Here is an 18,861-nt window from a genome sequence, read left to right as displayed (position 1 = left end):
TCACTGAAGGCGCATGAATTTTTAATTGGTGGAGCAACTGAGCTTTTAGAGGTTGTGTGCAATTTGAAGGGTGATTTTGGTTCTTCAACATCGTCTCCTGGAGCTGAATAGTCACTTGTCGAACTCGGTGGCAGGCACCGTTCTATGAGATCACTCTGACTTTCCATCCGCATGACAATGCAATGGAAGATGGAGGTTGGTTTTATTGTTTGAAAATTTTGCCTTTAATTCTTTATTTTTGGATAAATTGAAACGTTGGGCATTTGTTGTTTTATGAAGACTATTAGCTTATCAGGGTGCTTGATTGCTTCATAATCGAGTTTAGAAACAGGTGTTGGTTAATTATTAAAAGTCCATGCGCTTTATCATTCTCAAATTGACTCCTACTCTGTTGTCTTAGGTGCCTCTATTATTCAATACTGTGAACAACGTGCATTCCCTGGGTTTAACAACAACTTAGTCGTTAATGAGGCCGGTGAAGATGTGGAGGCTGAACTTTTGAATTGTCGGTATATCTTACCTCCACAGAGTGCCTTCTACATGGTATGCGTATGCCGACTTACTGACTGTTTTTTTAAAAAATACAGAGATAAACAATGCGAGCTAGCTAGTTTACTATGTTTCTTATACGATTTGTTTTCTATCATGTGGAAGTCTGATCTGGGGAAGATTTACAATCTAATTCCTGGTAATCCCTGCATTTCGAACCCATATTTATATGCAGAATCTGTAAACAACTTAGTTCTGTAGGAATGAACTGCCCAAACTAGATGCTTAATGGTGGAAATGTCGTTATGCATTCCACAGTTTTCTATCATGTTTTCTCCAAGCTTATTGAAACCTCAAGTACCTTATTAAGTTTCTTGTGTAGGTAGTATAGATCCTAATCTCGATTCTCCAACAAGTTTCTTGTGTTTAAAATTCAACCCAGCCCTGGTTGCGCATTTGGCTTTCATTTGAACTCTAAGAATCATCTATCTCAAAGGCAACTCATAATACATTCAGATTTCGAATGGATAAGAAGCTAAAGTGTCCACTAGGAAGGCCATCCTTTAGAATGTTCCTTGTTGGTGATGACTTCTCTCAGCATCTGGTAACATCTTCACCTCCTTTCTGGTTTCCTTTTGTGTAGGCCGTTGTGTTAATTTCATAGCCTGAAAATGTACAAGTTTTTTATTTTTATTTTTATTCTTTCGTTTTGGCCTTTTCTAAAAGATACAAACTTTTGCAGCTTATACCACCTGCATTTATCAAGAACTTCAATAGACGAAGACTTGGCAAATGTACTATGAGAGGCCCTAGAATGTTGGGCCGTGGAACTGGAACAGAGACAGGATGGCTTGTTCTTCCATAAGGGTTGGCCTGGTTTTGTGAAGGATCATTTTATAGAACTTGAGGACTTTCTGATTTTCTGTTATGATGGTGGCTCAGAGTTTGATGTCACCATCTATGATAAAACTTGTTGCGAGAAGGATGTAAAAGCAGCAGCCAAGAGGCCTGCAAGTGATCATTTGGCAGAAACATCAACTGGGGGGCCCATCTTGTTCAAATCGGAGAATGCGTTTTATATACGAACTTTGAAGTCCTATAATCTATACGGCATGGTGAGTATTTGGTCACCCAAAAACAAATGAAAACCTTTTCTGATTAAACATCTGATCAGTAGTACATGTTTTTCTTTTCAGTTGATTCTGAAGGATATAGCCATAGCTGAAGGACTTATGAGCTATGAAGGCATTTTGATCAAAGAGACTATAACGCTTCAAGATCAAACGGGGAGATCATGCCTTACTCACCTTTATCTCAAGCCAGATGGTCGTTTGATGATGACAGAAGGATGGACAACATGTCGGAAGGCAAACCAGATTTCACTTGGGGACGACATTGTTTTTGAGTTTGGGAAGCAAGGTGTGATACTAGTTCATATTTTGAGAGGAAAAGGCAATATAATAGCTCTTCCGTGGTTCTTTCAGGCTCGCAGCCCGGGAAGTCAAAAACCTAAAGCCAGTTAGTTGACTCGACTGCAATTTTTCACATGCAAACATCTACAACTTGCCACTCATCTAGCTGTTCTGTTAAGTTTGGTTGTATTTGTGATTTCAAGTTCATAATATTATAAATCCAGAACTGTCAAACGGAGATATTGTCAGGGGAAGAGAAAACAAACGAGTTTCGTGAAATCTGAGCACGATGGAGATTATTTATGATGTAACTAATGCCAGGGGCACTGCTAATGGTAAATCATACTACAATTAGCAATCTGTGGGATCATATTTCAATTTGCGAATACAGAAAACAAGGTCATACTAGTCTTAAGAACAAGATTAGATAAACAAAATTCGCGTTTAGATGTTAGTGCTGCAAAATTCACAAAAAATTTGAACCTACTTATCTCAACTTCCATTGATACTCCGGACAAGTTCACCCATAGAAACCGATTCGATGTTATACTGAATACTCTCAGAGTTTGCAATGTGAGTACACACTATCAAAATTAGATATAAAAAATAGGCTTTTTGTCACAAATAGTCTCTGGGGTTTGCCAAATTATCACATTTGGTCATTTATGTTTTTTTTTCCCGACATTATTGGTCCTTTATGTTACACTTCACACATCAATTTGGTCCCGTCGTCACATTCCGTCAAAAAATTTCGTTAGATTGCTAATGTGGATTAAATAATATTTTAAATATTTTGGGTTTTAACACAAATGGTTCTTGAGGTTTGCAAAATTATTACCTTTTGGTTCTTTATATTATTTTTTGACATTATTGGTCCTTATGTACACCTTACACATCAATTTGGTCTCGCCATCACGTTCCGTCAAAAATTTTCGTTAGATTGCTGACGTGGATTAAATAATGTTTTAAATATTTTGGGTTTTATTACAAATGGTCCCTGAGGTTTGCGAAATTGTCACCTTTGGTCCTTTATTTTTGTTGTTGACATTATTGGTCCTTATGTTACACCTTACACATCAATTTGATCCCACCGTGAGATTTCGTTAAATTTTATCGTTAAAGACAAATATGCCCTCATTTTTAACGGAAAAGTTAATTGAGATGACGGAAAGGACGATTTCTGAAAGTGGATGTATAATTAAAGTACCACAGTAACAATTTAGCAATATGAGGGACGAAAAGTAAAGTTTGGTATTAGTCCAGGGACCATTGCTACAATTTTGCCTTTAAAATATTTTAAAAAAAATTAAAAAAAGAGAGAAAATTTTCAAAACATTATTTTTTTTAAAATTCAAATCCACTTGGCATGTTATTATTGGACATGTAGGCTCCACGTACATGTCACGTCAAATCCATTAAGTTTTGTTGAAATTTTCATTTTTTCTAAAAGATTTTAAATGTTAAACTATTTTTAAAAAATTATAAAGGACCAATAATGTCGGGAACAAAAATAAAGGACAAAAAGTGATAATTTCGCAAACCTCAATGACTATTTGTGATAAAACCCAAAATATTTAAAACGTTGTTTAATCCATGTCCATGTCAGCAACTTAACGGAAAATTTTGACGGAATCTGACGGCGGGACCAAATTGATGTGTGAGTGTGTAACATAAGAGTCCAATTTTCCTGTTACCAAATCCTCTGTGCTCCCATTTTTCCTCCATAAATCTTTTGACACGTGTCATACGACTAAACGTAAATTTAACACTGTTAACAATATTTCAACACAATAATATTGAAAAACACACAAGCTCCTCCTATCTCTTTCATTCACCACCGCCACCTAGAGTCCAATTTTCCTGTTACCAAATCCTCAGTGCCTCCATGTTTCCTCTATATATCTTTTGACACTTGTCAAATGACTAAACATAAATTTAACACTGTCAACAATATTTCAACACAATAATATTGAAAAACACACAAGCTCCTCCTCATCTCTCATTCACCACCGCCACCTCCATGTCAGCCCAAATCATGTCGTCTATCGCCAGTACCACAACCATTCTCCTTTTCTTTTGTGCATTTCATTGTCGTTCCTTGCTTTAGTACTTTTCTTATCTAATTTCCATTTAATTCTTAAGAGTTGTGGCCAAATCTAAAGAAAAAGTTTTTATATTGATTAAAAAAACTCAATTATTCAAAGCCAAAATTCTCTCTCAAGCTTGGCCAATATTGCATCCATTCAAGATATTCACCATGAGCGGCAAACAATAACCCAACAAGTGCTAGTTTGCATGTCGATTTTGGTGTGGTCTTTAATATTGCTAAACCCCAAATGAAATTTCCAAGCTTTCCCTTGCTGGTTTTTCTGATTGATCAAATTTTGGTCTTTGCAGTGCTCGAGTGATGTTTCCTTGGGCCAAATCTTTAATATGGAAGCACTTTCTCTGTGTGGGTTTGAGGGTTTCTTGAAGAAAATGGACACGGTGAGGTGGCGGGTCTGATGAATGGGCCGGGTGGTGGAGATTAGATATAAATTGTGTGTCCCATCATCCTATGGAGGCATAAACAAACCCATGGCAGATCTGATGAACTTGGGGTTTGGAGGAGAAAGAACAAAGACAAGGCTCCCTTTTCGCTGAACGAAATAGATGAGGCGAGGAAATGGGTTTCTTTTTTTTTTTTTATAAATAAATTTTATTATGTTGAAATAAACAGTGTTAAGTTATGGAACACGTGTCAAAAATATAAGGAGGAAATAGGAAGGCACATGGGATTTGGTAACAGGAAAATTGGACTCGTAACATAAGTAATGTCAGAAAAAACATGACGGACCAAATGTGATAATTTGGCAAACCTCAAGGACTATTTGTGATAAAACCCTTAAAAAATAATCTTTATGTATCAATGATCTAAAAAAATGAAAGCATACTATCTCTGATTGGAGTAAGGTTCCATGTGGTGGTAATATAGCTGGGGAGAAAATGCATATTTTCTTGGCTTGGGAGTTTTCTGGTATTGGGGTGGTTAAACCGAATGTGGATGGTTCTTGCAAACTTGCCTATGGGAATATTGGTGCTGGTGGTATTCTTCGTGGTTGTGCTGGAGAATGGATTAATGATTAAGGGGTTTGCGGTGAACTTGGGAAAGGGCCAAATAATTGAAGCTAAACTTAAAATGGCTTTGAATAAAGGTATCAATAGGCTCATCATTGAAATGGACTCAGCTCTTGGTGTACAACTTATCCAACAAACTGATGTCTCTCGATTTCACCCACTTGCTAGTTTGCTGCACTTCTCTAAGGCAATTTGAGAACTATTAGTTACATCATATATAGAGGGGGAAAAATTGCCTTGCTGACTGCCTTGCAAGGTGGAGCTACAACCTGGACTTAGGCATTTGTTATTTTGATAATGCTCCTATGTGGGCTAATGATGCTTTGGTAGATGACCTCTTAGGGGTCTCTCGTTCTCGTCAAATTTCTCTTGCTAATTTGTAGTTGTTTGTTGGGGTTTATGTTCTCCAAAAGAAAAGATTAGAGAGAAGATTGTTTGCATTAACTAAACTAAACTCTCTTTTATGTTTGTGTTGTCATTTACAAGTACATTTGTCGCATCTAGTATTTGCATTCAAGTGTTACGGGAGAGCCAAGAGATGCCCAAATGATAATGGCAAAAAACTGATGAATTTTCTGTCTTGTTCTATCGGTCAGATCAATTGTAATGTCGTATCAACTCAATTGTCATGTCTTGACATCGAACACGCTGGTCAAGAGGCTATGGTTTCTTTAAATTCCAGAAAGCGAAAGCGGAAGGAGAAGAAACCTCAGCCTCTCAACCACAGAGAACGAGCCGCCGATCAATGCCATCAGGTAATTAAAGAGTCACTGCCCTTAGTGCGATTGCAAGTTTGAAACTTTAATGTTTTTGAGATTATCCAAATCATGTTGATTATTGCAGGAAGTGAGACCTTTTTTAGCTTTTAGAGGTTGTGAGCCATTTGAAGGGGAATTTGGGTCCTTCAACATCGTCTCCTGGAGCTGAACAGTCACTTGTTGAACTCGGGCGGGTCTGGCGGGCACCGATCTATGAGAGATTACTCATAATACATTTCAGATTTCAAATGGATAAGAAGCTAAAGTGTCCACTAGAAAGGCCATCTTTTAGAGTGTTCCTTATTGGTGATGACTTCTCTCAGCATCTGGTAACATCTTCCCCTCTTTTCTGGTTTCCTTTTGTGAACGCCCTTGTGTTAATTTCATAGCCTGAAAATGTACAAGCTTTTTTTTCTTTCTTTCTTATTGGCTTTTTCTAAAAGCTATAAACTTTTGCAGCGTATACCACCTGCATTTATCAAGAACTTCAATGGACGAAGACTTGGAAAATGTACTATGAGAGGCCCTACTGGAAAATGTTGGGCCGTGGAACTGGAACAGAGACGGGATGGCTTGTTCTTCCATAAGGGTTGGCCTGGTTTTGTGAAGGATCATTTTATAGAATCTGAGGACTTCCTGATCTTCGATTATGATGGTGGCTCAGAGTTTGATGTCACCATCTATGACAAAACTTGTTGCGAGAAGGATGTAAAAGCAGCAGCCAAGAGGCATGCAAGTGATCATTTGGCAGAAACATCAACTGGGGGGCCCATCTTGTTCAGATCGGAGAATGCGTGTTTTACAAAAACTTTTAAGCCCCATAATCTATATAGTTTAGTGAGTCTTTTGGTCACCCAAAAACAAATGTAGACCTTTTCTGATTAAGCATCTGATCAGTACATGTTTTTGTTTTCAGTTGATTCCAAAGTCTAATCAGTACATGTTTTTGTTTTCAGTTGATTCCAAAGTCTATAGCCGTAACTGAAGGACTTATGAGCTCTGAAGGCATTTTGATCAAAGACACTATAATGCTTCAAGATCGAACCGGGAGATCGTGGCTTGTTCAACTTGATGTCACCAGTGATGGTCGTTTGATGATGAAAAGAGGATGGACGACATGTCGAGAGACAAACCAGATTTCACATGGGGACACCATCATTTTTGAGTTTGTGAAGCAAGGTGTGACACTACTTCATATTTTCAGAGGCAGAGGCGAAGGCAGTAGCTCTTCTGTGGTGGTTCTTTCAGGCGTTCTGCCCCGGAAGTCCAGTCAAAACCCATAGCCAGTTAGTTAACTGCAAGTTTTCACCTATGGCCAGTTATTTTGAGTTTTAAGTGTTGCAGTCGGAATTGTTCTTCTCTTTCCGAAGAGAAGCGTTTTGCAGAGAAATCTCACTGTGATGAGAGTACCAGATAAAACGAATATGCTTGCTGAATCTTTGTTGTCCACTCATCTAGCTGTTCTATCAAGTTTGGTTGTATTTGTGATTAGTTCATAATATTATTCCAAACTGTCGAACGGAGATATTTTGAGGGGAACATAAAACAAATGAGTTTCGTGAAATCTGAGCACGACGGAGATTATTTATCATGCAACTAATTTCAGGGCCATTGCTAACGGTCAACCATACAACAATTGGCAATCAGTGGGATCATATATTTCAACTTGCAAATACAGAAAACAAGGTCATACTAGTCTTAAGGATACGATTAGACAAATAAAATTCGCGTTTAGATGTGTTGCAAAATTCACGAAAGTTGAAATATGAGATAAACCTACGTATCTCAACTTCCATTGAAACTGAATACTCTCTCAGTTTGCAATGTGAGTAAGGGTCCGCTGATCAAAATTAGATATAAAAAAGAATCTCTACATATCAATGATCTAAAAAGATGAAACCACACGGTAACCATACGAAGGAGAATGGAGGATATTCTGATCCACAAGACCTTTGCTGCTGACTGATAGTCCAGTGTTGCGGCTTATGATTGGTTGCTTCAGGCAGAAGGTCTCTGACATGCAGCAAAGAGCTGCCAACTGATGAAGGCCATGACCAGAGAGGTAAAGAGTTGAAACCCTACAACCTCTGGAAAGTGCCAACCCAGGCCTCGCCTCAGATAGCTGCAAAAACAATAAATGAGTCAGACGGAAAGGGAAAAGTAAAAAGAGTGCACTCTAGTTGTTACATTTGACAATTGATGAACAAGACCAGCCCTAATTGTCAGAATTTGAAAATGAAAGGGAAAGATAGGATCAGAAGTTTTTGGGAGAGAGAATTTAGAGAGGCATGAGTACCCCAAGTATCCATCTGTCATAGCAATAGACTAAAACACAGAATTTTTCAAGTAGTGGTAGAATTAAGGGAAGGAGTAGACCTTGTGATAGATGGCATGGTTGCCACGATCCCTGCACAGGTGTATATTATAGGAATCAGCGTCTTAGGCTTGTTTTTCCGCAGCCACATCAAAGAGCCCAATGCAGCAAGGGAGATGCTCAAGACCTGAATAAAGGGAGAGAGCTGAAACTTAATAACATAGAAAGGCAAATCTACTCCAAAATCCAAATTAAAGAGAAAAAAGGGCAGAATATGTTAGCCAAATTTACAAATCCATCGTCTGAGATATGATTAACACAAATTTATTATATGAACTTTCAGACTCAGAATGGAAATTTCAGCAATTTATATCCAAAAACCTATGACTGACAGAGCAGCTAAGAAGACTACAATACAAAAAAGAAAGAAACGAGTGTATACCAGATTGGCATTTGCTTCAAGGCCTTGAAGAATGTAATCCCAGGTAAATTCTAGTCCTCTAGCACCCACCCACAGCGGTGCCAATCTATGGAGAACGGAATCAGCAAAAGCCCATCCTGCCAACAGAGAATAAGAGGGTCCTATTAAATACACTACACTATCATGGTAAAAGGTTCAAATTAAACTAGAAATCAAGGGAAGAGAAACTGATAGTTTTCCTTTTTGGTGGGCTTGATCATGTTTTACTCACCAAGTCCCACTGCTTGGAATTTATGATTTTGAGAGATGTTCCTGTGGGTCAACTGAGTCAGAGCAAAGTAAAGGCCAGCAACGTCTATAAAACCAATAAGAGCTTTCAAAAATTCCTGAATACAAAGATATGCATTAATAAGTTGTTGGTACACTCACAGTCAAAACAACAATCCACGAGAGAAAGAAAAGTAAATGTTTTCAATTCGAAACAAGCCAAATCAAGCGTGGCAAGTAGCATGGACTTATTGAAATGTGTAGATTTCTATAAGGAAATATAATTTAAACTAAAATCAAAGACCCAAGTACCTGATATGGATCGAAGCTTTCATTGTCGGATACCTTCAGAAAAGTGGCCAGACAAACGAGCTGCAGAACATAGATTTAACAAAGAAAAACAATTAGCAGCCATTGCTGGAAGTGTTTGGAAGCTTTGCCCCATTGGCACAAGATGAAAATGACTAGAACGTGATTTTGTACGTATAGCTCCTTTGTTATTGACTATGAACACTAACGAACCTTCACTAAAGCTGTTCCCAGATAAACAAGAGCTGCTTTGACAGAGGTCCCAAGTGTATCGTACTCCGATCTGCACAATTAAATCATGTAATTGAGTTGGGGTTTGATTTGGAAAAGGAGATGAACTGAATTGGATATGATTTTTGAGAGCATAAGATCCAAATAGATATAGAAATAAGTAAAAGAGAAGAGTTAGGGGGCCATACAGGGGGGTGGCGGAGTAGTAAACGGCGTGAGGGCCAAACGTCAGAATCGCGCAGTTGAAGAAGTGAAACACCGTCATTTCTCCTCCTTTCTCTCTTTCTCCGTCTCAGACTTGGGACACTGCGATCTCGGCTAGAGTTGGGTGACGACTTGAGAGCAAGCCATCTATTCGGATCCAGGCTTCCCTCAACTTGACCCGGCCCCTTCTTATGGGCCTCGTTTACCAATAACACAACAAACTGGACCAATGTAGATGGGGTTCGCTATTATAAATGGGCCACAGGGCCAAACAAACAAAAATACAAGAATCAATGGTTGGTGTTTTTTGTTTAAATATTTTAGTACAAGCGATATATTCGACCTCGGATACAGAGGTAAATTCTCTTAACCACTTACTTTTTCTTCTTTTGTTTGGTCAGAACCAATAGTAATTTAATATATAATTATAAAATATCAATAATAAAAGTTTAATTATCAATTTTTATTTTGTGACGAAAATGACAAACACAAGAAATTTCCCAGTGGAGTGGCTATTTGATTTGAGATCGAGTTTGATCTTTTTACCAGAAATTAAAGATTCCAGGACTGTCTTATATGCCAAGGCCTCGACTGTTCACCACTTCTCCCTAACCAACGCATGGTCCACCATTATAAACAAAATTCTAGGTCTAATGCCATGGCAGCTAAGCTACCTCCAGAAGAAAAAAGAAAAAAAGAAGAAGAAAAAAAAAGTACTTACTAGTTATTTGAAAGCTTGTATTTGTTTTCTCTGTGAAATATACCATATGTTTGGTTTTATTATTCGTCTCTAATTATGAAATGTTAATTTATTATGGCATTAATTGTAGGAATCATTGACTGTTCACACGGCATTTCTGGGTAGATAGAGCACTGTTAGCCAATAAACATCAAGAATGATATCGTTTTATTTTTCTAGTCATCATCAGTGCAGATGCATCATGCAGTGTGTGATTTATAATATTTAAATTACTAATACTAAGAATTAATTAATAACTCAAACATGATGAATATGATCAAGTGTTATCCCCTTTCCCTTGTGAAAAGGAAATGTGGATGTTGACATTTAAGGTTGATGGGCTTTTTCCTATATGCCATTGATGAGGAGCTTGACATTTGCCAGAATAAATGGGGCGTCCTAATTTCCCATACATCAGTCAGTGACTCAGTGTGGGAAAGAGTCAAAACAAGGAAATATATGAGGGTCCTTTTATATTGTTGGGAAAATTGCACGAATTTAATTTTGTGTGTGGTGTGGTCCACTACGGGGACAACTATGGGGAAAATGAGAGAGAGAGAGAGAGAGAGAGAGAGAGAGAGAGAGAGAGAGAGAGAGAGACAGACAGACAGTGTCACGGGAATTATCAAGGGACTTTCCCAAGCAAACAAGAAGTTTATTTAATTCAAAAAGAGAAAAGATAGAGGTGGTGTTGAAGATATAAGTGATTGGGATGGGTTTCCTTCCTATGATTCCCATATACAAATAAAAGTTCAGTGGGATGCCATCAAACCCTTCATAATTGAAAATGGGACTAAAACGAGAGCATCATCAGCTGCAGCAGAATCACAGGCTCACAGGCTCACAGCTTGGGAAATGGAAGAGAAAATGATTGCAACCCTAATTTTGGAATATTAATTTTCGCAGACTTATAGTAAATTACAACTTTTAAATGAAGAAAAAGTGTTTAAAGCTCGTAATTAAGTCATGCCAAAATACATGAGTTTATTTTAAAACACGACATGATGGAGCATGAAAATGCTTCAAATACGTAGACTTCGGGACACGAAATATACAAAATAGGATATTAGACCTAATTTAAATAGACATCCCAATGGACCTCTAATTATTTATGGTGTGTGTGCATGGATTGACTAAAAAGGTTTAGCTACCATCGAGGATGAAGGTATTTTCCCGCCAATTTTAAATGATGAGAGAGAGGCCTCAAGTTTCAAGGTTTTTGCGTAGGCTCTGACCTCATTCCTTTTCTTCTTCTTTTTTCGTGTTTCTCTCTCTCTCTCTCTCTCTCTCTCTCTCTAGGTAAATTGAGTTCACTTTCACCTCTGTTTGAAGCTGGAAAAGGAGATGATGGTGTTGGACCCAAAATGATAAGAAGAAGTCAAATCTAGTTTTCAAAACATGAACCTTTTTATGTGTGTGTGTAACAGTGTTTGACTGCATGCATTATTGTTAGTTTGTCCACTCATTATCTCATTATGAATGATGAATGAATGAATGATCCTTACTTACTATTCCCAGCCGTCAGATTTTCCTTTTTAAGTAGAGCATCTTATACCCTTCACCTTGAGAACCAAAAATGTCTTGTATCACACAAAGGCATTGGGAAATTAATTCTAAACCCATCCAATCCACACTGCCCCTGCCCAGCAAGCAATGCATGTGTTGTGGAATTAATTAGGGCACCCATATTCACACACACATATTATATTATATGCATGCATGTTGTCATGTTGTCATGTTGTCATGTTGTCATGTTGATGTTTGCATCTTCGTTTTATTCTTTATATGATGGTATGATGTAATGTCATGGGGCACGTCACCCTAAACGGCGTTGATTTCGGTGATTCCTTCCTTTGTTTTTTGTCGTTTCATCGATACTCGAAGGAACCGAAGGGGAAGATGGTGATGCTATTCAAATCTCAAAGCAACACATGCTTGTATGGCTGTATCCTAATCTCACGAATCGCCATCAACAAACTAATATTCTTCTCTTCATTAATTCATTCATTATAGAAATGATTCATCCTGATGATTAGCAATGACAGTAATTAAATCACTGGTAATTAATATCAGTGCTAGCTGTTCTCTGTTTTTTCCTTTCTAGTAGAACCACAACCACTTGGCTGGGGAGCTATTTTTCTAGGTTCTAGCTAGCTCTTGCCTTGCAGTCAAAGAATGCCACATTAATAACCCTAATTAAGTTTGGATCTGTTGCCTAAGCATGAAATTAAACTCCAATTTGGTTTAGGTAGTTAGGTGTCATTCATATAGTATTGGTCTACTGCACGTGCTATGGACGTGAAAAGATGAAAAACATTAACGATTTATTTTGAAGAAGCATCTAAGCAGTAAAACAAACGCAACATATATATATATATATATATATATATATATATTTTACGAGACACATGCATAAATCTTAGTAAACTATAAACTAAACTCGTGTCAGTTCTTACTTGGGATGCACTAAACCGGGAATTAACCAAATGCAAGAATAATTAAACGCATCTGTAATTAATTAGCAAGCAATATTGCTTATAGTTTATCTGTCACTTGTGTGAAGCAACTGGAAATTAGGAACCCATTAATGCAAAATGCAATATATCTGGTCAAGGAAGGTATATATTATATTCTTTGAGGTAGGTGGCATATGAAAATGAAAATATAACTGATGTGAATTGTTTTTAACGTGGACCCAAATAATAAAATCAGATGGGTTAGAGTTAGAGTTAGAGTATGATGAGACAAACGCATGGAATAATTATATGAGAATATGGCCCCAAGCAATTGAGGCCATAGAGAGACATGTTGACTGGATATTTACCCTGCTGCAATGCAACGCAATATGTACCCTTAATTATTATTATTATTATTATTATTCAAATAAATCCAACAAGATGAGGATTTGAGCATTTGAGGGGGAGAATATATGATCAGGAAGGAAGGAAGGAAATAGTATTATTATATTAATTGGTAATTTATAATATAATTTAAAGTAATGCAAAATTTGCATTTCCCGGAGAATCTAGAGCGCATCAGGCGCTGACCATGGCTTCGATAATTATTAACAAATGATTAACGTTTTCTAGTCATTTTGTTGTTTCTGTAATCACCCCATTATTAAACAAATCATATAATTATATAATTATAAAGGAGAGAAAAGTCATGGGGGTTTGAGTTTGTGAGCTTCATTTTATTAATATTAATATGATTTGTGTGAGGAGGAGCATAAAAAGACCAATACAAGAGAACAAAGAAAGAGCCTCTTGCCTAGACAATATGTCACGTGACAGGAACCTATGTTGACGCCGAGGAATATGGTCCTCTCCCTCCTCCTAACTTGTCCTAATTCTCATACTGAGTTTCATTTTAATTTTATTTAATTCAGTTTTGTGGGTTTCTATGCACGCGCGGGTGGGGCTCGACAGATGGGTTTTGGCCAAGGAATACTTGGACACGGAGAGGGAATATTGGGGACGATCGAAGACTCTGGATCGGACAAATACTAGCCGATCAAATTTCCGAACTTCATCGTCTTCCACTTCATTCACCGCGCTCTCTTTTACCATGTACTGTTTGTTTATTATTGTTTTTATTAGATTAAAAGATGGAAAACGGGTAGATATAAGTTACGTCAGTTAATTAAGATAATGTACTAATTTATTTATATTTAAATTCTATTACATTTTCGATACATTAGAATAGTTTAAAATATCGTCATGTATTGTGAAGAAAATAAGGATGAGAGCGCGTGGGATGAAGAATGTTTGAAAAACTTGAATGGTAAGGGAGGGAGGGGGAGAGAGAGAGAGAGAGAGAGAGTTGCATGTGGCTCTGCGACCCTCGTGTCGCCGGACACCCCAGCCATTCTGACACTTCCTCTCTCTCTCTAGCTATATATATACTCTTACTTAATTCTTTTACTTCATATTTATTCCCTCTCTCTTTATGATCTTCTTATTTATAACCAAGACTGATAATTATCTAATATGCTAATGCTATGGCTATAGGTAAAATACTTGTGTACTTGGGCTTCGCACGTGTACAGCTCGATTATGATTGACAAACCAGTATTGCCCACTTGGACCAGCGACTATATACGAGAGACAACATTGCAGGGGATGCAGCACTAGATCAGCTGGCAATTAATGTATAGTCGGTTTGACTAACTACCTAACTAAGTTAGGGTTGGACGACTGGAACACAAATATGAACTATCCTAATTTAATTATGCAACGGGTGCTAGTGGTGGTATTAATTCTGAAGAAAGAAAAAAAGAGTAAGGTATATAAATGAGTTTTTTGAAAGTATACACGTCCGTGTCATCGTGTGTCATCGTGTTTAAAGGATGTGTGATTTATTTTGAGTTGAAATGCATCTATTTAAGCGTATAATTTTGATTTTAATTTTCTAATTTTAAACTCCTAAAATTCCGAGAACTAAGATCTAAACTCATAAAACATTAATCCTACGCCTCAAAGAACCAATATAGTTCTATTAGGTATAACCAATATGCTTTGAGGTTTTGAGTTTGTATGCATTGGTAATTATGTTAGTTGCATAACATAAAACTTGATGTTAAGTTCCCATATAAAAGAAACTTAAGACGCCCACGTCTGCAAGAAGGTGCACGAATAAGGGCAGAGCTCTTTGAGCTTTGAACGGGGATATTTTAGGGTGCTACTAGTCAATCCTCGTTCATGAAGTCAAATGGAAATATTCTAATTTAAGGAAATATTAAACTTGAATGAGAATAATATCTTATAGTAACAAAAACAGTAGGGTATTTAAATGGGTCGCGATCCATCCGTCCATTCATCCATCCATCATACGAGAGAGTCATTCCGATCCATCATTACGAGAGAGAGAGAGAGAGAGAGAGAGAGTCAATTCCGTCTCATTCTGTGGAAACTGGATTAAGGTCTCTGCCTCTCAATCCTCTCTGCAATCTCTCTGTTAAAGGTCTCTACACAACTTCCCCTTTTCACTAACTTTTCCTTCAACCCTTCATCCCAAAAAGACTCTCTTACTTTCTCCTTTCCCAGTACCATACCATTAATCTCTCTCTCTCTCTCTCTCTCTCTCTCTCTCTCTCTCCGACTTGTGCTTTGATCTTCCATATATCACTACTTCTTCACCTTTATATCTATATCAAAGCCATCCTACTACTTTAAAAAAAAGCCTATCTCCGGCTACCTACTTCTAATTTATATATATATATATATATATATATCTCTCTCTCTGTATCACTTCCTCAACCCCAATGCAAATCATAAGGCACTCATGACCGTATTATCAGAGTTCAGACCCTTTCATCACCTCCCCTCACATCTTTTTCCTTCAAATTATTAATTTACACATTTCTCCCTTTCCTTGTTTTGTTCTGATCCCTTCCCTGCTTATAAAAATCTCTTCATTTCACCTCACCTTGTGTACTAATCTAGAGCTACTAAGGGACATACCCTCCTCATGTACCTCATGAACCCTATAACGAGAACTAGTACTTCACCCTTGCCCGATCTCTCTTTACAGATCAGCCCTCCATCTGCCGCAGATAATCAATATCACCAAGCTGATATTGGATTATCAAGAAAAGCACTTTACAGTACAGATAGAAGCTCCACCACCGACTCCGGCAGCAGTGGAAGTGATTTGAGCCATGAAAATGGCTTCTACCACCTTGAAAGGAGCACCGGCTATAATCTTTCTTCGGCTGATGAGCCCAAGTTGAGTTTAGGGTGTGAAATGAAAGACCACATGAGCCTTCCCCCTGTCCAGCTGCCCAGAAACTTCAGCAACCATCACTTCCATCACCACCCTCAAATCTATGGCCGCGAGTTCAAGAGAAACGCAAGAACGGTTGGTAATGTGAAAAGAAGCATCAGAGCTCCGAGAATGAGGTGGACGACAACCCTCCATGCCCATTTCGTACATGCAGTCCAGCTACTTGGCGGCCATGAAAGTAATATATACATAAAAATCTTTTTTCACAACATCTTTCCACTGATGAAGCAATTTGTTAATTTCTATTTCTCATGTAAATTAAATTAATTGTGACTGCAGGAGCAACACCAAAATCTGTTTTAGAGTTGATGAATGTCAAGGATCTAACCCTTGCTCACGTGAAGAGTCACTTGCAGGTGGGTTTACTGCTCACTCATGCTGTTCAATCTTCTCTTATTTGTTTGATTTTCAAACAAATATATGAATAATAATAGTAAATATTGGTTTTCTTTCTAGTTTTTTAAACTTTTCAGAGAGTAGTTATCAAATGTACTTTTTTTTAACATGTTGTATATTTTCCAAATATTGGTATGATGTATTTGTAGTGGGGGGATAAAGAACAAAGGGGTAATGACAAAAAGGCATCTAGAGGGGGGGTAATCGCAGCAAATGTGGACCTCTCTCTCATATTTTTTTCGTTTGGGTGTTTCTCATGCAGATGTATAGAACAGTGAAGAGCACTGACAATAAGGGAAGAGGTAATTGGATGTTCGATCCCCCCTCTCTCTCATCTCCAAGGACCCCATGTTTTCATTTATCTTTTCCATTATTCTCTTTGTTTGGGAGCTCGGGTGATCTAAGTGGGACAGGCAGACTCTATCATTTGTTCCACTGTGTCGTCCCAACTAAAACAAAAATGTGGTTGAGATAATTTCTTTTCTAGTCCATGTGATGTGAATTATTTGCTGGGGGTCTAATAAAGCCAGAGCAATGGCTCTATCTCTTATAAATGTTGCAGGTCATGAAGGCCGGACCGATATGGGCTTGAACCAGAAGCCAGGGATCAATGGAGGATTATCTTGTGACAAAGCTAATAGGTGAGTGCATTTGCAGCCTATCTCTCTTCCCTAATAATCTAAATTTAATAAATGGCATCAAAATTAAATAATGCAAACATATTTACATGCACTAATATTGACAAGGTCTTTGGAGATATGGACCTTTTTTTTGGTCCAACATGGTGTCTGTCTTTGTTAATGGTGCAGAGAAATTACTATTGACGTCTTAAAGCACATTGATTTTGTTGAACATTGGAGTTAATTAGCTAGGGTTTGTATGAAGGTTATCCGTTGGATTGTGAACTTAGGTTGAGATGATCCCAATGCGTACCCAAAGTCAAGGGGATTTATTACAAATCTCAAGGATTTTTGTAATCCGACGGTTATGATATTTGATGCAAATCACAAAGCAAACGAAGACCCCAGCTAGCTTATTAGGTAGGGTAGATCATAGGCAGGCATGTCTAATCTTCTTGCCCAATCGATGCATTTTGTTGACTCCATTATGTATGGCAGTGAGCAATAATGTTTTCGTACTGGACGACTGACTTCTGCTTCTACAGAATTTAAGCTTCTAAATCTCTATTGCCGGTTACATTTAAAGAAGCAAACAATGTTTATTTGCTGTCAATTTTTTTTAAATAATTTCATCAGAATGGATTTGTTCTAACAGCTCCACCAGTTTCAATCCAAATCTCCCACTGGATGGAGTTTTATCTATGTTTTATTGAGCCTGTTCAAGCTTTTGATGATCTCTTGCCAATTTTGTGAACAGAGGTTCGTGGCCTTCTTCATCGGAGACAAATGGCAGCTGTAACATGAGTCCTGGAAATGCCTTGACATATTCTCATTCCCCGCAATCAAATGGCACCAAGGTAAACATATATATATATATATATTATGTAAATTATATTACGATTCTATAAGAAAAATGTGCGCATTATTGTCCTTGTGAACAGTCGTTGATTTGATATAGGTGGAAGAAGAAGAATCAGGCCGCCATGTGTGTGATGATGGCGTTGGCATGAAGGAGAGGGGGACGACTTTGGCCTGTAGCTCCTTGTCAGCTTCGGACATGTACCTTAACTTAGAGTTCACGCTTGGAAGGCCAACTGCCGAATGGACTGTGCTCAATAGCCTCAACCTTCAAATGACTTAACCCTAGCTACCTACCTACCTAAGCTTCCCAAGTGTTAACTAAATTACTAGATCGAGTTAATTACATATCTTTTCCTCTTAATTTTTAGGCGGACGTCCAGAAAATTAATATCTAATGTGCATTGATCGAGATCACCTGTGTAATTGTTGGTTCCATATGTTTCTGCGAATTTTGTCTTTTTTTTAAAAAACCAGAAATTAAACGGGGAGGGCAATGCATGGTATAATTATACCATATTTAGATGGAAATTTTTTATGCATGAATATTAAATAATGGACAGTTAACACTATTTAATTTATGATACACTGTTTTTATTTTTAACCCTTTCATCAAATTGAAAAAATAAAAAAATAAGAAGAAAAAGAATCACGGACTGGGCCTGGAATCAGATTGAACTTGGGCCTTGCACGTCAATGATACTGTGGCCTTATATCATGTACTTACAAAAAAAGAAAAAGAAAAGTCAGAAATGAGTTGCAGATGGAGTTAGTCAAATGGCAAAGTGAGAGTTGTGGTTCTGTTCATGATGACTGCTTGTCTTTTGCTCAGAGAAATTGCTTGGAGTTAGGGCACATAGAGACAGAGATATAGATGATTTCTGGAGTGAGCACCAACGCCATCAGAGGTCAGACAATTATTGAATTTAGGTATTCATTATT

General features: G+C 37.6%; 4 protein-coding genes across 4 annotated transcripts; 3 read left to right on the top strand and 1 right to left on the bottom strand.

Moving 5' to 3' along the window:
- Positions 1 to 182: 182 nt before the first annotated feature.
- Positions 183 to 2,255, top strand: LOC117618057 (B3 domain-containing protein REM5-like). Its single transcript, XM_034347689.1, has 5 exons — positions 183 to 195; positions 401 to 543; positions 655 to 688; positions 1,294 to 1,604; positions 1,686 to 2,255. The coding sequence occupies exons 1-5, from the start codon at positions 183 to 185 to the stop codon at positions 2,010 to 2,012; spliced, it is 828 nt and encodes a 275-aa protein (XP_034203580.1). The 3' UTR covers positions 2,013 to 2,255.
- A 3,312-nt stretch (positions 2,256 to 5,567) lies between these two features.
- Positions 5,568 to 7,212, top strand: LOC117614602 (B3 domain-containing protein REM5-like). The gene is made up of 4 exons (XM_034343470.1): positions 5,568 to 5,773; positions 5,862 to 6,105; positions 6,236 to 6,613; positions 6,733 to 7,212. Exons 2-4 carry the CDS (start codon positions 6,025 to 6,027, stop codon positions 7,057 to 7,059), a joined length of 786 nt encoding a protein of 261 aa, XP_034199361.1. The 5' UTR covers positions 5,568 to 5,773; positions 5,862 to 6,024; the 3' UTR covers positions 7,060 to 7,212.
- A 200-nt stretch (positions 7,213 to 7,412) lies between these two features.
- On the bottom strand, positions 7,413 to 9,746 carry LOC117632385 (transmembrane protein 147). Its single transcript, XM_034365845.1, has 7 exons — positions 9,507 to 9,746; positions 9,301 to 9,370; positions 9,091 to 9,150; positions 8,783 to 8,897; positions 8,533 to 8,648; positions 8,153 to 8,277; positions 7,413 to 7,898 (listed from the first exon to the last, which is right to left on the bottom strand). The coding sequence occupies exons 1-7, from the start codon at positions 9,581 to 9,583 to the stop codon at positions 7,775 to 7,777; spliced, it is 687 nt and encodes a 228-aa protein (XP_034221736.1). The 5' UTR covers positions 9,584 to 9,746; the 3' UTR covers positions 7,413 to 7,774.
- A 5,492-nt stretch (positions 9,747 to 15,238) lies between these two features.
- LOC117614137 (probable transcription factor KAN4) lies at positions 15,239 to 18,331 on the top strand. The gene is made up of 6 exons (XM_034342836.1): positions 15,239 to 16,223; positions 16,325 to 16,401; positions 16,704 to 16,743; positions 17,004 to 17,082; positions 17,819 to 17,918; positions 18,020 to 18,331. The coding sequence occupies exons 1-6, from the start codon at positions 15,731 to 15,733 to the stop codon at positions 18,200 to 18,202; spliced, it is 972 nt and encodes a 323-aa protein (XP_034198727.1). The 5' UTR covers positions 15,239 to 15,730; the 3' UTR covers positions 18,203 to 18,331.
- Positions 18,332 to 18,861: the final 530 nt, after the last annotated feature.

The sequence above is a fragment of the Prunus dulcis genome, chromosome 1, assembly GCF_902201215.1.
Source record: "Prunus dulcis chromosome 1, ALMONDv2, whole genome shotgun sequence".
NCBI lineage: Eukaryota > Viridiplantae > Streptophyta > Magnoliopsida > Rosales > Rosaceae > Prunus > Prunus dulcis.
The sequence above is the reverse complement of the archived record's forward strand: the minus strand, read 5'-3'. Positions and strand labels throughout refer to the sequence as shown.

Bases quoted from the DNA above. Each gene is read 5' to 3' on its own strand.
- LOC117618057 (XM_034347689.1), top strand. The intron at 544-654 runs GTATGCGTATGC...ATCATGTGGAAG, and splicing joins CACAGAGTGCCTTCTACATG to TCTGATCTGGGGAAGATTTA. The intron at 689-1,293 runs GTAATCCCTGCA...ATGTACTATGAG, and splicing joins GATTTACAATCTAATTCCTG to AGGCCCTAGAATGTTGGGCC.
- LOC117614602 (XM_034343470.1), top strand. From the start codon at position 6,025: ATGGATAAGAAGCTAAAGTGTCCACTAGAAAGGCCATCTTTTAGAGTG. The intron at 6,106-6,235 runs GTAACATCTTCC...AAACTTTTGCAG, and splicing joins ATGACTTCTCTCAGCATCTG to CGTATACCACCTGCATTTAT. The intron at 6,614-6,732 runs GTGAGTCTTTTG...TTTTGTTTTCAG, and splicing joins CCCATAATCTATATAGTTTA to TTGATTCCAAAGTCTATAGC.
- LOC117632385 (XM_034365845.1), bottom strand. From the start codon at position 9,583: ATGACGGTGTTTCACTTCTTCAACTGCGCGATTCTGACGTTTGGCCCT. The intron at 9,371-9,506 runs GTATGGCCCCCT...TTAATTGTGCAG, and splicing joins TACTACTCCGCCACCCCCCT to ATCGGAGTACGATACACTTG. The intron at 8,898-9,090 runs GTACTTGGGTCT...CTTTGTATTCAG, and splicing joins AAAGCTTCGATCCATATCAG to GAATTTTTGAAAGCTCTTAT.
- LOC117614137 (XM_034342836.1), top strand. From the start codon at position 15,731: ATGTACCTCATGAACCCTATAACGAGAACTAGTACTTCACCCTTGCCC. The intron at 16,402-16,703 runs GTGGGTTTACTG...TTTCTCATGCAG, and splicing joins ACGTGAAGAGTCACTTGCAG to ATGTATAGAACAGTGAAGAG. The intron at 17,083-17,818 runs GTGAGTGCATTT...TTTTGTGAACAG, and splicing joins TCTTGTGACAAAGCTAATAG to AGGTTCGTGGCCTTCTTCAT.